The sequence below is a fragment of the Micromesistius poutassou genome, assembly GCF_964030765.1.
Source record: "Micromesistius poutassou genome assembly, chromosome: 9".
Classification (NCBI taxonomy): Eukaryota; Metazoa; Chordata; class Actinopteri; order Gadiformes; family Gadidae; genus Micromesistius; species Micromesistius poutassou.
Window position 1 is genome coordinate 3,923,351 of NC_140279.1, and position 15,277 is coordinate 3,938,627.

The 15,277-nt window shown below is 46.2% G+C and overlaps 2 protein-coding genes across 2 annotated transcripts in view; both read right to left on the reverse strand.

Annotated features, from left to right (window-relative positions):
- tnni3k (TNNI3 interacting kinase) overlaps positions 1-11,083 on the reverse strand; it is a 15,199-nt gene extending 4,116 nt beyond the window's left edge. The window contains exons 1-21 of the mRNA XM_084473021.1: positions 10,979-11,083; positions 10,570-10,678; positions 10,316-10,401; positions 9,231-9,328; positions 8,680-8,790; positions 8,474-8,572; positions 7,996-8,134; positions 7,372-7,516; positions 6,897-7,001; positions 6,685-6,779; positions 6,376-6,525; positions 6,204-6,287; positions 6,061-6,117; positions 5,712-5,804; positions 5,547-5,604; positions 4,690-4,884; positions 3,537-3,641; positions 3,174-3,226; positions 3,012-3,064; positions 2,012-2,144; positions 1,210-1,319 (exon numbers count right to left, since the gene is read on the reverse strand). Coding sequence (XP_084329147.1) covers positions 1,210-1,319; positions 2,012-2,144; positions 3,012-3,064; positions 3,174-3,226; positions 3,537-3,641; positions 4,690-4,884; positions 5,547-5,604; positions 5,712-5,804; positions 6,061-6,117; positions 6,204-6,287; positions 6,376-6,525; positions 6,685-6,779; positions 6,897-7,001; positions 7,372-7,516; positions 7,996-8,134; positions 8,474-8,572; positions 8,680-8,790; positions 9,231-9,328; positions 10,316-10,401; positions 10,570-10,678; positions 10,979-11,018 — 2,118 coding nt within the window. The 5' untranslated portion in view covers positions 11,019-11,083. The remainder of the gene's footprint in view (positions 1-1,209; positions 1,320-2,011; positions 2,145-3,011; positions 3,065-3,173; positions 3,227-3,536; positions 3,642-4,689; positions 4,885-5,546; positions 5,605-5,711; positions 5,805-6,060; positions 6,118-6,203; positions 6,288-6,375; positions 6,526-6,684; positions 6,780-6,896; positions 7,002-7,371; positions 7,517-7,995; positions 8,135-8,473; positions 8,573-8,679; positions 8,791-9,230; positions 9,329-10,315; positions 10,402-10,569; positions 10,679-10,978) is intronic.
- Positions 11,084-11,438: 355 nt separating this feature from the next.
- On the reverse strand, positions 11,439-14,278 carry fpgt (fucose-1-phosphate guanylyltransferase). The gene is made up of 4 exons (XM_084473025.1): positions 14,149-14,278; positions 13,845-14,012; positions 13,660-13,752; positions 11,439-13,277 (listed from the first exon to the last, which is right to left on the reverse strand). Exons 1-4 carry the CDS (start codon positions 14,216-14,218, stop codon positions 11,848-11,850), a joined length of 1,761 nt encoding a protein of 586 aa, XP_084329151.1. The 5' UTR covers positions 14,219-14,278; the 3' UTR covers positions 11,439-11,847.
- Positions 14,279-15,277: the final 999 nt, after the last annotated feature.

Sequence of the window (15,277 nt, forward strand, 5' to 3'; positions counted from 1 at the left end):
CTCCAAAGTCTCAGTGTCAGTCCATCCAGACTAAATACTGAAACTTAAACTGAAATGGGTGTGTTATCCAAAGTCTTGTTTTAGGGGTTCTGGAACGCCGGAGTAGTGTGGACGCTAGGCGCTAACGTAGCAAAAGTTAATGTGGATAGTGTGGCCTTAGTGGCATCAAGGAGGTTTTTAATTCACTGTCTGTACCCAACCAGCAACTACAAGAGCATATGCAAGCACCTTTACAACCCAGGGGATACCAAATCTGCAAAGTGCAAAGTGCAAGCAGTGGGTGCAGGGGGGTGGTGGGGGGTCTGTAAACGATGAGTGTGCACGGCGTCCCGTAGCACCAATGAGAGACACTAAACACGACACAGTGGCACCCACTGGGTGCTATGGGAGCTGGTGACAGCCAGTGGGAGGATCGGCCCCTGGTCCTCCGAGGTGGGGGGTGGGGGGTGGGGCGGTTGGTTGGCAACCGCCTGCCTGACTCCCCTAACATCCCCGGCAGCTGGGTCATGGGAAGGCAGGGCAGGAGGAGGGGGGGGGGGGGGCGGGGGGTTGGGGGTGTAAGGACCTGCCTGGCTGCCTTAATGATCATCATAATTAGAGGTAAATATGTAAGCCGAGGCGGTTATGAAGAGCCCAGGCGCTGCACAGTGGGGGCTTTACGTGTGTGCTGGTAGATTGTGAACAGCTTTGCAATGAAGAGGGCCCCCCCGGGAACGCTGTCATTTGCTGAACATGCAAACTGGGCCTGGCTGCTGACGTGGGACGCACTGACGTGGGACGCGCTGATTTGGCCTCCAGTTTTTATTTTGTAGCCGACGAAATATGTTTTTTTTATTGGTGGGCCTCCTGTCGTTTTTTTCACTTGTTTTACACACGCATGCATGCGTGCATGCACACCCACACGCACACACACACCCACACACCCATTATAAGCAGGTAGCAAAAGCATAATGTTGATGACACCATTAGTAAATGATAACTAGAACATTAGTTAACTGTTAATTAATTAGTTCATTGTTAGTTCACGCATGTTACTGCATTAACTAATAGAGTTATTCAATGATTCAGGTAGTATTAGCAATGACTCACGTTAGGACACAGATATATTTACACTTATTCATTTAGTAAGTCATTCAAGTATTCAGTTGATCAGGTAGAAAGTCAGTAAGTTAGTCAGTCAGTCAGTAAGTTAGTCAGTGAGTCACTTGCCTCCGGACAGGCGTTCCATCCTCTCATCAGGAGCGCTGAGATGGGCTTGGGGATGGAGTAGCCAATGGGAGGCCGGATCAGATGGTAGGCCATGTCTGCAGCCGCGGCCGCTGAGGGGGACATTAACGAAGCCTGAACGTCAATCATACAGGATCACAAACCTTCATGTCATCATGTATTCATTATTATAAATGACTCATTACAAATGTCTCAGTACATTTATTAACTTCACTGCATCTTGTCTAGCCATCCTTAAATACTAGCTGTTTGAAGTGTGATTTATACAATATTTATATAATATATAATTTATATAATATAATCATGATCATGATTATAATCATGATCATACTGTGGTTATCTTAATATTTTGTATAATATTTGAAACAAGAATTAAAGAGAAGATTTCAGCACTTGCACATGAAGACTTTATTTATTTATTTATTTACTTAGTTATCTGGAGGTCTATATATACAGATAGACGAGGAGGAGGTGTGAGGACTAGGAAGAAGGAGTGAGGAGGAGTGAGGAGGAGGGAGACAGTGTGCGGAGGTGTGAGGAGGAGTACAGAGTATTGAGGAGGTTTGAGGAGTGACGATGTGTGAGCAGGAGTGAGGAGTAGTGAGGAGGAGTGAATAGAAGGGAGAAGGTCTGAGGAGGAGTGAGGGGATCTGAGGAGGAGTGTGGAGGAGGAGGTATGAGACAGTGTGAGGTGTGAGGAGATCTTATGAGGTTTGAGGAGGTGTGAGGAGGAGGGAGGAGTGTGAAGAGGTGTGAGGAGGAGTGAGGAGGAGTGAGGAGGTACCAGGCTTCAGGTGGGCAAAGGGCACCTCCCCGGTCAGCAGCTCCCAGAGACACAGGGCATAGCTGAACATGTCTGCCTTCACCGTGTAGCGCGTGCACTGGGTGAACACCTCGGGAGCCATCCAGCGCAAGTTCTATACACACACACACACACACACACACACTCACACGCACACACACACACACACACACACGCACGCACGCGCACAAACATACACTCACACATGCACAAACACACAAACATACACACACACACACGCACAAACTCACAAGTACAGACTCACTCACACAAACACACACATTCACACACACACATGCATACACACACACGGCCATGTTCATATACACATTAATTGTATGTCAAATGTAATTTATATACAAATGCACTTTCCGAAATGTCCGAAACAAATTCCCTTTGCGACCATAAAGTCTGTCTTATCAATCTTACCACCCATACATACACCCACATGCACACACCCATTATTAAATAAATATATATTTCAGCGGCTTGGGGGAGAGCGGAGTGAGACAGGGTAAAAGCACACACTGGCATCCAGGTCCAATTACAGCCGTAAAGCACGGCGCTCCCTGTGGTTCTTCAGGAGCGCGTCCTCCCCAGGGGAGGCAGCACACTTAACACCCCCCAGTAGGCCAAGCACTCTGGGTGCTGCCGCTGAGTCAGCCCCTCCCCACACACACCCTGCACACGCAGCCTTCTGGAGCCAACCCAGGGCTGTTTGCAGTATCTCTTGGAGAACGATGATGGGACATGCATCCGTTAGAAAAACACGCAATAGGTTGAACGTGTTTACCCGAAGCACTTCTTTTTTTTTCTTTAATTAAAAACGGAACCAGGGATTAATAAAAATGTATCTTGTACGTCTGGATTAACTAATACATAAAATTAAAAAAATGCTGAGTTTAAGTTTGTCAGTGCAACTTCCTGAACAATGTTAAAAAAAAACAATGTTAAAAAAAAAGATGAAACCATGACAACCGACCCCTGGCTGCTTGGTCATGTTGTCCTGCGCCACCGACATCAGAAACCTGGATTCTGCGGGGGGAAGGAGACACCTTTATTCAATCACGTGTCAGAAAATGGCCTCAAATCAGCACATTTTACAGTCAAAGAAACAGGGGAGAGAGATGGCTGCTGCCCTCACCCCCGAAATCAGCCACCACTGCATGTCCGTCCTCGTAGAGCAGGATGTTGTGGCTGAGGGGAGCACAGTGTGTACGGCATGAGCGTTGTGTGGGATGTTCCATCGCCACACCCCTGGGGGTGGTCCCTTATAACGAGACTGAAGACCTTTTTTGTTTGCTTTAGCTTTCTGCTAAATCTTCAATACATTGCACTTTTCTTACTTTGCCTTTGTTTTATTTTACTTATCAATTTGATTTTATTATTACATTTTTTTGTACGACGATGTTTCTATGTGAAGCACTATGAGTCTGCCTCGTGTGTGAAAAGTGCTAAATAAATAAAGTTGCCTTGCCTTGCCTTGCCTTATTACATCTGCATTTACCTGTTGAGGTCCCGGTGTATGATTGGCTGGGTGAGGTTGTGCAGGTACTCCATGCCCTTGGCCACGTCAATGGCGATTACCAGTTTGGATTGCAGGTCAATCAGCCTGCGCCGTGGAGACATCATTAAAGCAGGGGCCCACTTAGCGCTTTAGCAGATCAATGGACCCTGCCAATCAGGCTCACTGACCCAACCGCGCGCAGGCACAAGCAGGCACAAGCACACACACACACACACACACACACACACAGAATATACACACGCACCACGCAAACACACTCCCACACACACACACACACACTTCCCGCGGATCAATGAAGGTAGTCTATCTTAGAAAGCACCTGAGCTTAGAGTTTGCTGGAACACTTTATCTGGATCAATGATGGGGGGGGGGCGAGAGAGATAAGAGAGAGTGTGTGTGTGTGTGTGTGTGTGTGTGTGTGTGTGTGTGTGTGTGTGCGTGCGTGCGTGCGTGAGAGGGAGAGACGCTACGGAGAAGGACAGTAATTAGAGCTGGAGACATGTGTCGCTATGTTGTGTAAACGGACGCCTGTGAGTTCCGAAGGTACTGCTTCCCCGGACTGATTGCTCAATTACAGCTCCATGGCTGCCATTACTGTAGAATCCATTTTGAGCAATGGCTTCATTTGTCGTATGGTTACACGGAAACGGAAAAAACATTGGTTCCACGTCAATGATAATAACGATAAAATAACTTTAGATGTAACATTTAAACGCATTGAAATGCATCTGTGTTATTATGTCTTCAGATATACCCTGCACACAGGTCAATTATGACCTGTCAGTCATTCTGGTGAGGACCAGGACCTACAGGGAAACGAGTGTCCATGGTCGTCCCCCCTGGAACATTCTGCCGGTGCAGCACAAGCTTGGCTGAGCTTTCTCCTAATTCATGTGTGTTGTTGAATCCTCTCAAAAGTCTCTCTGTGATGACAATGACGATTATGACGATGATTTACTGTTATTTCTTGATTTTGTGTCATTTCCCTCTCCACATTGATATTGCGTCTTTTGCACACACAAAAAAGCGACATATAAACAAAGACTGACTGAATCTGGTCAGTGACTCTCCACCCCTGTCTGCCGTACACCAGGTCAGTCAGGGACCTGCCCTCCCCAGTAGTTTTCCTCACCTCTTCTGCTCGTGGAGGAGGGAGAACAGGGATCCCCCGGACACATACTGGGTGACGATGGCGAACTGGCTGGGGTCGTCCAGGCACGCCCCCACAAACTGGATGACACACGGGTGGTTGAGGCGGCAGAGGATGGACACCTCGCGGCAGAACATGTCCACGTCCGACTTGGAGCAATAAGTGTTGGCCCGGTAGCTGAGGGAGAGGGATCAGTTTAACGTCGCTGAGGGGAAGTCTTACAAGTCTTTGATGTATAGGGGGGATGGGTTAACCTTGCGATTGTTAGTGCTTTGCAATTGGTTTTATGAACATGCTTACTGCACCGACAGCAATATATTTTTTCACTCTCTTGTGGCAAATGTACTTTGTCGCTTTGGATAAAAGCATATGCTAAATGCCCTAAATGTAAGGCCCTGTCCCATTTCTTCCCCCTTAAAACATCCACTTGGTGTGTGTCCCTCAACAGTAAATCTTCCACTTCGTTTTAAGCCTGCATCGGACCTCACTACGTTTTGAGGGTTGATTATAAGGGCAAAATAGCACTCCCCCTTGCTCCCTACAGTAATGGGACACCCTACCCCTACATGAGAATGCGCAAAATCTAGGGTTAGGGCAAAAATCTAGGGTTAGGGGAGGTATTGGGACGGGGCCTTAAAGTACAAGTCAGAGTATAGATTCATATCTCAAGTTGGATGGCATTTTTGTTTCGAACACAAACTCGCTCAGCAGAAGTGAACCGTAGCAAAGTGTCTATGAAGGTTTTACCAACCTTGTGTAGACTGGCTGCTGTACTAATACACTCATTAAAATCCACTGGACAGTGAAGTAATGTAAATGTGCATCCTGTCCCAAAATACCGCTTAATGGCAACGACTTTGCTCCTGCATTTCCCTCGGTAGACCTTGCCGAAGGAACCTGGGTGAGAGAGAGATGGGATGTAAGACTGTGGACTAAAGCCTATTTTCTGTTCACTGCCCAAACAGCACAGACAAAGATATACAGTATAAATTGAAGACAGAAACCTGAACCAATGATTTCGCTGAACTCAAGATCTGAGAGCTGAAGGTGGAAATGAGACGGCAGACTGGCCCTGAGCAGAAGAACATCAGCCTTCTCTGAAAGGATGGAGAAAACACTTATTGAATCATCCTCTTAGCATGTTTTCAGAGCCTAAGAAAATAGGATTATGCTATTATGCCTTATTTCTTGTTAAATAACAGACTTGTTGCCTGTTGACCTGTGTTTTTTGTATTTTAAAAACAATTTAGAGTATAGGTATTCCATTTTAAGGCCTTTTGGCCCAAAAAGTCCCCTTAGCAACCGAATAAGGTCAGCGCACGTTGTGTTGTTAGCTGTTCATGAGTCCAATACCTTTGGTCATGCTCTTGATCTTTCCCAGAGGGGACGGGACTGACACGTAGGAGCCATCTGAATGACAAAGACACGGTTAAAACAAACTTGATTAAACACCGTCCCTTTAATCCCTCCGCTAGCTGCGCTTCCAGGTCACTCACCCCCTCCTGGCTGGGAGTACTCATTACACGGGGAATCGTCCGGGCGCTTATAATGTTTCAGCAGGGTCACAATGGCATCGTGGCCTGTCACAAACAACACAAAACACACAACAGTGACAAAGCTGCCCCCCTGATAGGCCAGTCCCAACCGTCCATCATCGCACCAGCAGACCTTTCTCATAGGCCCACATCAGACAGGTCTGCTCCTCCTTCTCCCCGCTAGAGCGGGTGGGGTCACAGGCCACCAGGTTCATGTCCGCCCCGCTGTCCAACAGGAACTGCACCACGCGGATGTGGCCGTGGAAGCAGGCGCTGTGCAGGGCTGGACAGGGGTTCGGCAGAGAGACAGCTCAGCACAGGCTGACCGGATCGAGTTGTGTGGCCAAGAGTGGCTGAGAGTCAAACAGCCTAGCCACTAGAATATCCAGCCCATAATACAAAATCTGGCCTATTATTGTGAAACTGTAAAATTAAGAGGTACCCGTGTGTCCATCTCTGCCTTGATGGTTGATGCTCATGGGGCTTTGGGTCAAGAGGAACTTGACCATGTCCAGGTTTCTACCATAGGTGCACGCACTGTCAACATCACGCACACATTCTCATGACTTTACAGCTCGGCGAGGGAAAGTGTATAATAGTGTATAATATACTGTTTACTGACATGAATAACTTGAAAGCAGACGACTAGTATACCTGTGGAATGCCGTTTCACTGAAGATGTTTTCCTTCATCAGACTCTCTGTTCCAGAAAGATGAACGATCTCCTTCACCACCTCAAACTTCCCATTGTAGCAGGCTCTGTTGAAACACAGCCATCATTTACATTTACATTTAGGGGATTTTGGTGACGCTTTTATCCGAAGCGACTTACAACCATTCATTCACACATTCACACACCGACGGCGGAGTCAACCACGCAGGGCGACAGCCAGCTCGTCAGGAGCAGTCAGGGTTAGGCGTCTCGCTCAGGACACCTGGACACTTGAGGAGGAGCCGCGGATCGAACTAGCAACCTTTCGGTTGCCAGTCGACCTGGTCTACCTCCTAAGCTACTGCCGCCCTGCCGCCGCTACCATCATAACACACATCCGCCTCGTATCATTCATCATTCATCAGTCAGCCTGATGGACAGCGTGTGTGTGCAGTAGTGGATGCAGTGATCCTTTACAGGTGCAGCGGCGTGTCTCCGTAGATGTTCACAGAGTGCGGCTGGGCTTCACCGTGGCCCGTCAGTAGGAACCGTACGATCTCATGGTGGCCGAAGCGGGAGCACAGGTGAAGTGGCACGTGGTCTTCGTTATCCAGAACGTTCACTAGGAACACGCATAGGAACAAGACACTTACTAAAGGTTGCTGTAATTTATCTACCAATACATTGATTGGTAGATCAATAGGGTGTAAAACACACATTAACTATGTTCACCTATTCAGGATAAAAATATTTATTTGATTGCTTGCATTGCTTGCAATTTGATGTATGCTCTGCAGAGGTACATATGTCCATATGAACATATGTGATTTTTGTCACTGCCATTTGTTACCATTAGGCCCGTCTGCATGCTCATTGCAGGGTGTGAGCATCCATGCTGGGGTCCAGGGCCCTGTCCCAATACTCCCCTTCCCCTAGATTTGAGCGCTAACCCTAGATTTTGTGCGTTCCCGCGAACGGGTAGGGTGTCCCAATACTTAAGGGAGCAAGGGGAGCTAGCTCGGTAGCTGACTTGCAGCTAAGGGCACTCAAAGCAAGTGTTCTTGTTAAGGGGAGAGAAATGGGACTGGGGCCAGGACTCACCGTCTGTCTTGTAGCCCTCCCCCATCAGCAGTTGAACCAGGCCCAGGAAGCCTTTGGCTGCAGCCAGGTGTAGGGGTCGGTCACCCACCTCTCCACTCACGTTGGGGTCTGCCCCAAACTTCAAGAGCAGCCTAGCCACCTGCACCAGGGTGGAGGAGCACAAAAAGGGTGGAGAAGCAAAAAAAAAATGGATGGATGAAGTTCTCTGACTAATTTTTATTGTAAAACATGAATATATGGATGCATAATAATAATTCCTGGCTGATATTAATATTATATCCTCTTTCAAATTGTTTCACCACTAAATGTAACTGTTATTTATTTCCCTGTATTGTATATATTTCTCATAATCATAATTTGGTTTGGTTGACCCAACAAAATACCACTTCGCAAGTGTGAAAGTTTGGGGTCCACTTTTGGTTATTTTCCTCCTGATCCTGGCAGTTGGGAGCGAGATTGAGGTCAGGCTGGTTTTGACCTGCTCGTGGCCGTAGTACGCAGCGATGTGCAGGGGGGTGAAGAAGACAGCGTCCTGTACGTTGACATTAGCTCCATGTTGTAGTAAAATATCCACTGTCTGAAACAACGATTTTAAGAATTGAAGACACCAGTTTACTAAAAGCGTCGCTGGACCCTCACAAACACAATGGAAGAACAAAGCAGGTTGTGTTGTTGTTTTTTTACCTCGTGGTGCCCTGCTACCGTGGCGATGTGGAGGGCTGTAAGCGCGCCGTAGCCCACCTGCTGGACATCAGACCCCCCATGGAGCAATGCCGTCACCAGCTCTGCACTGTCCTTTGGAGAGAAGCAGACAAAATGTACTTGTCTCCTGTTCCAGGGAAGGCTGTTCCAGGGAGGCAAAGCCCTTCCAAGCCCCCCCGTTATGTGTTAACTCTTACCACTACATCTGCAAATCACCTTCTCTCTTCAGTCAAAGACACATCCTACATTCCTTTATTATTCATTGAAGAAGTATATACCACACTTGGTGCTATATACTTTAATAACCACTCTCAGCAAACACATTAAATACTCAATGCACTTGAGTGACGGCTGGTGTTTGTGTGTCTTGTACTCCACCATGTGGTTAACTCGGGCTAAGCAGTAATCCAAAGACACACCGCTCCCATCGGCTTGCATGGGCAGATAACATATAGGTGAAGATCTGAGCTCTGACAGATAGAACCTAGTAGAATAGAAAGTAGTCTAAGAAGAACAGATCTATTGTGTTCTACCTTATAGGCGGCGAGGTGGAGGGCCGTGAATCCATTCCTAGTGAGTCTGGACGGACGCAGGCCTTTCAGCATCAGGGTGCGAATGTGAGCCTTGCTCCCTGGACACAAACATACACGTGTGTGCGTGTGTGTGTGTTGTACTGAAGTACCTTCTGTTGCATCAAGTCTATTAGTATGGGTATAGAATAGTAGGAATGATTATGCCCACATTGATCTCACACAAGATCTTGTAGACTGTATTGGCCTATAGACTTTGGACTAGACTGTAAACAGGGGACTGGAAAAATAAAAAAAAGAGTTCAATTGGTGCTAATGAGAAGGGTGTAATATACTTTTCAGAGGCCTCATCGTATTTAACACAAACATGTCGATGTCAAAACACTAAGTACGGGTCTGCTATTTGTATCTACCCGGACATGGTTATAGGATAAACTAGGGAGGCTAACCCATCACAGACCCTTTTCCACAGAGCTTTCATAGCAGGGCAAACACATGAGTAGCACCCAACATTAACATTGGATAGATAGGCTAGTGTCAAAGCACTAGTGATGGTCAGTGTGTGTTATCTAGTGTAGTGTAATACCCATGCCCTGGTACATTAGAGTAAACAAACCCATGCTTCTGCTTGTCCTACAGTTACCCCTCTGTGAAAAGGCTATATTGACATTACAACTACTCTTAATCCAATATGAGTAGAACAAGCAGAAGCATGTGTCTGTTTACTCTAATGTACCAGGGCATGGGTATTACACTACACTAGATAACACACACTGACCATCACTAGTGCTTTGACACTAGTGATGGTCAGTGTGTGTTATCTAGTGTAGTGTAATACCCATGCCCTGGTACATTAGAGTAAACAAACCCATGCTTCTGCTTGTCCTACAGTTACCCCTCTGTGAAAAGGTTATATTGACATTACAACTACTCTTGATTCAATATGAGTAGGATGATATAACCAAAAATTGGCATCAACAAGGATGTTACATCGAGTGTGGTAGAAAGAAACCCTAGAGAAGGAGTTGTCTCTCCGGTGTAATGTTTTGGTGAGGAGCTATAAATAGACATCCGCTAAGTGAGCATACCTCCACACACGCAGCACAGATGCAACAGTGAGAGGCCTTCCTCTGTTCTGTAGCTCACGTTCACCTTCTGGAACGCCTCCTCAGAGCTACCACACAGAGACAGACATACAGGCCTTGCATCTGTATGTCAATTTGATGATATTTGCAGTAAAATTCCCAAAAATACTAATTCCTTGAACATGTTTGTTCTGTGCATCAGATAGCTAGGTTACAGATTGTCCCCTTTTTGAAAACGCTAATCATTCTATGCTCACCCAAAAGCAAATTTGAGCTCGACCAGCTCAGCCTCCTTGATGTGCCAGTCATCCTCCAGTTTCTCCACGATCACCGTGTAGGACTCGCTCACCTTTTTCTTCCACTCATCTTCACAGCAACATCATGCCAAGAATACAACAAATTGTATGGAAAGTGAATGTAAGGCATTGCTACAACTTTCTGAAACTCTGTCTGAGTGGACACCAGACAATGACTGTACCTCGAAGTACGTCACCTCCTTGAACCCTTTCCAGTGGAAAACAAAACATGTTATGAGTCACCGATGCAGACCCCCCCCCCCCCCCCCCCCCCCCACCACACACACACACACACACACACACACACACAAGAACACACACACAAACTTCCAGATGCAAAACATGGTGAAGACAGAGTGAGAGACATTACCTGTACATGTCTGAGTTGGTCTTGATTTGTAATTTCCCATTGACAGGGTCTGTTTCACTCAGGGAGTCTGTGTAGTGTTGTTCGGATGAGCTAAAGGAAAGCAGTAACACAATCCTACTCCCTAACACAATTGCTATAGGGCCAGATAAAGGGGATCACATTTTGAGCTAAAAATAACCCTCTTTTGAGTGGCATGCCACACAACACCAACTGACCCCCCATTTGAAACAGTGCCTGTGTATTAATGTGGGTCCACGTACCAGAGCAATGTATTTGTATTATTACATTGTATTTATACATACCTCAAATATAGCCTCAGGGCTGTACGATAGGCAGAAGGTAAAGTAGCTAGTAAAGTAGCTTTGCCATTCTTGTTTATTATTATTAGTAACAATGACAAATAGTACAATGTCTGCAAAAAATACATATTAAGAAGCATTTTGATTCAATAGTGCACAGATGGAGGCATTGAAAACATTAACGATAATCATGGTTGGGGGTTTAAATCCCAGGCGAAACATTCAGGGTTTGAATCCCATTGTATGCAGTTTACCTGCAGGCAGTCCCTGAGCAAGGAGCAGAACCCCTGCCTGCTCCTTAATGACTTGTCTCCAAAAATCCATCTTTTACAGAAGGTAAAGGTCTGTTAAATTACTTAATCATGAATATTAAAAACACATTCATTGCGTATCGGATTAGCTCATCAAGTTGTTTTCATAGTTGCTATTTGCATTTGTTTATTTGAGGATACAAATAAATTACTTTTAACAGATATTGTTAAAATTGTCGAGATGTAAATATGGAATTAACAAATAAACTCCATCTTAGTGTCTACATTGGATTGTGTACGTGATCATAAAAACACTCCATCAGTTTATAGATCTCTTCTGCTTAATGTCATTGTAAAGCTCCTTCCGAAACGTCAACATCTCCTTGAGGTTCTTCAGCTGTAGCGCCTGCTGCATGGACATGAGCTTGGTGGTGCTCGGTACGGTAAAGGTGGAGCCCTTCAGAACGGCCTGCAGCAGGTCCAGAGTCATGGAGAAAGAACTCTGCAGGTCAGAGCACACAGGGAACAGGCAGGCATTCCACAAGCTACAATCCCCAGAGAACTTCAGGACTTCCTCCCCCATTCCCCAATGGGAGAGACACTTCGTCAGGCTTAACCCCAGAAACGTCAGCTCCTCTGCGTACGCCGGGGACTTCACGCTCCGCTTCAGGTCGTCATGGATACCGAAGCATACAGTGACAAACCCGGTTTGGGCCTCCGGCTGGTGGGGGTCGACAGACACACACAGCGAGTGCATGAAGACCTCATCGGGCACACGGAGGCCCTGGTCCACCCAGCAACCGCTGAGGATGGAGCCGGTTCCTACGGTTACCCTTGCCTCCAGTCTGCAGTACTCCAACACGGTCTTCTGGGCTACAGAACAACCGGGCTCCAGGGTACTGTGCATCACACAGGAGACGGCGCCGGTGCTCTCAGGAGGCCCGTCGGCCCCGCGATGGGCACTGAAGGCGGAGGAGACCAGGCCTAGCTCAGTCCTCAGCGCCGGGTCCTGGGTGAGGTGGTGGAGGTACTCCAAGGTGGAGCCGATGTGATAGAACTTGGAGTTGTTGAGGAGGACGACGTTCAAGGGAGTTCCACTGAGGCGACGGAAGATCTTCTGGCGCACCTCCACGAGGCTCTCCTCGCACTTGTGGACGTTGGTGCCGTCGTGAGTGTACGCGTCGGTGGCTTCGGGCCCGAGGGCTTGGAGAAAGTCCCCATAGGCGTCCACCTCACATCTCAGCGGTGTGATGTCTTTTAGCAGGGAGAGAAGGAGCAGTGCAGTGGTGTAGCACACATAGTAAGTGCTGTCCGTGTAGACGAATTGATCATCGGTCAAAGAAATACAATCGCCACGCTTTTTACAGATGGCACCCGTGTCTAGCATTTTCGCGATGCTCGGCTTGTGCAGGAACTGAAGGCAGGAAACGTATTCTATTTCCTTGCAAGCATGTTTGTCATCGCTCCCCAACACAAACACCCCATGGGTGGTTCCGATAGAGAGCGGGGAAGGATGGGCTAAAGCAGTGAAGCCAGGCTTGTCGAACCGTACGCTCTCGTCTTCAGAGATACTGTAGATCTCTATGTCATCTGCACACGTCACCAGAACGCCAGGGCGCATTTGCGAGGGGAAATCAACGTACATGGCCAGCTTGAGCTCCAACATCTGGTAGAGAGGCTCACACAGGGGCAGGGCGGTGAAGATCTTCCCCAGAGCACTGGCGTTCGGCAACCGCTGGCTGAACCCTCCTGGAAGAAGAAGCAAAGTTGAAGAAAATGGCCAAGGGTCATATTGGCAGAGTAATCCAAATGCCAAATGTCACTGAGCTAATTGTAATCAGGGTTTATTTTATTACAAACAACCTGTACTTTGGAATACATTTGCATTTAATTTGAGATCATGATTCAAGATCTGCTTTTCCTCTTATTTATGTGTCAATGTTTTAAGCACCAGAAGCATTACGTTTTTCCAGTGACTAATGTTTTCCTTTTGTTGACATCCGTACATTACGGATCTATCATTACTACCAAAGCGATGTTGCGATACACATGGCGACGGAGTAATCAGCATTGTTTTGACTTGCGTAATGAGTAATCTGACTGTAATAAACACTGAATTAGCGTTTCAAACCTGCATGGATCAGGATAACCCTGAATTTGCCAAGTGCCTTCCCATAGATGCTGTCCAGCCGTTGCAATACATAAAGGGTTGAGCCTCCATTCCCTTGAAAGCAAAAACATATTACTTGAACACAGTGGTATTCGGTGAAAATACACTACAGTACAGGGAGACAACGCAAAAGGTCGAGGGCTCACCTATTTTAGCACCAGGTGGGTCTGAGAAAACTTTATACTCAACCCCGAGAGGAAGTTCTTTTCTGGCTATTTTGTCTTTGATCTGAAGTTCGTACGCGACTCTTTGGCTCTCATCGACAGCGGTCACAATCACCAGATCCCAAAATTCACCAGGTTGTACCTCTTCACCTGTATTTCATACATAAAGCGGTTTGTAATAAGTTCACCAAAAAAAGTATATGGATATGCAATATGAAATTGCATTATGAAATATGCAACTCAAATCAGGCACTAGCCAACACTACCAGCTTAATGTCTATCTTACCACGCAAAGTATTGAATTTTCTTAGCTTTGCTCGCGTTGCATGTTGTAAATGTTTGCCCTGGTCATTCATTTTATTAAATTATATGAAAAACGTGTTCAGCACTTTGAGAAATAGTCTGTTTCTTACGTTCACCAGATAGCTCTCTACATCCGGGTGTGATCACGTGGTTCATTGTTGACACTGGCGCAAAGAATAAATCAACTACACCCAAACGTTTCATAAAAAAAAAAGTGTACAAGCTGAACAATGTACTCTTTATTTTATTTCATCATTTAACATCTTACAGAACTACTGTAAGATGAACTTACAGAACTACTGTAAGATGTAGGTCGGGGGGAGGTCTTATTGTTATTGTTTAAAATATGTTTGTTGTTACCGATATGAATATAAGTTTACGTATAATAATAAAACATGACGATGATCGTGAGCGTGTTTGTTTCCAAGTGTGTCAACGAAACTGAAAGGGTACTATGTGTGGTGTCGCCATGGCAACACCAAAACCACATGCTCGAGGTAGAGTCTTCTGCTGATTTATTATTATCGTTCAGAACATGGATGTTGTCCAGAAAGCCCTCCTGTCTTGCTCTGAGTCCCTGGTACTTGGCCATGGGCACGGCTTCCACAGCGAGGTCTCAGCTGCGAGGTCTCAAGACATTCTGATGGCCAGCCTGGGCCACTTGCTCCTGAAAGATGTGAACGATTTGGGATTATTTAAATCACTTAGGATCTGCTCTTTGGCCGACAATTTTATTACAACAATAGATGCTCTTGCAGAATGTGTACTTTTGGTGAAATTGGACCTCAAAGGAAACCAGGTCAGTTAATTTAGCACTATTTCCCATAGGCCTATTGTGATAGTACATCTAACATACTTATTTGTACATGTTTCAAATGATAAAATAAAAAATACATCTCAGTCAAGACAATTTTGTACAGTCTCAAAGGGTGTGACATGCCACATGATGCAACATCCCCTAAACCCTAAGGGTATTCTGTCTATAGACCTACACTCTCTGTTATGGCGTACCTCTATATTTGTAACAGTTATGATGGCTTATAAAAACACACACTTATTTTTTCCTCCCAGATTGTCCAACTACCAGATGCATTGTTTTGGGCAAAGCTGGG

Coding starts and splice junctions, on each gene's coding strand:
- fpgt (XM_084473025.1), bottom strand. CDS start 14,218: ATGAATGACCAGGGCAAACATTTACAACATGCAACGCGAGCAAAGCTA. Junction 14,013..14,148: donor AAAATTCAATACTTTGCGTG/GTAAGATAGACA, acceptor TATGAAATACAG/GTGAAGAGGTACAACCTGGT. Junction 13,278..13,659: donor GGTTATCCTGATCCATGCAG/GTTTGAAACGCT, acceptor TTCTTCTTCCAG/GAGGGTTCAGCCAGCGGTTG.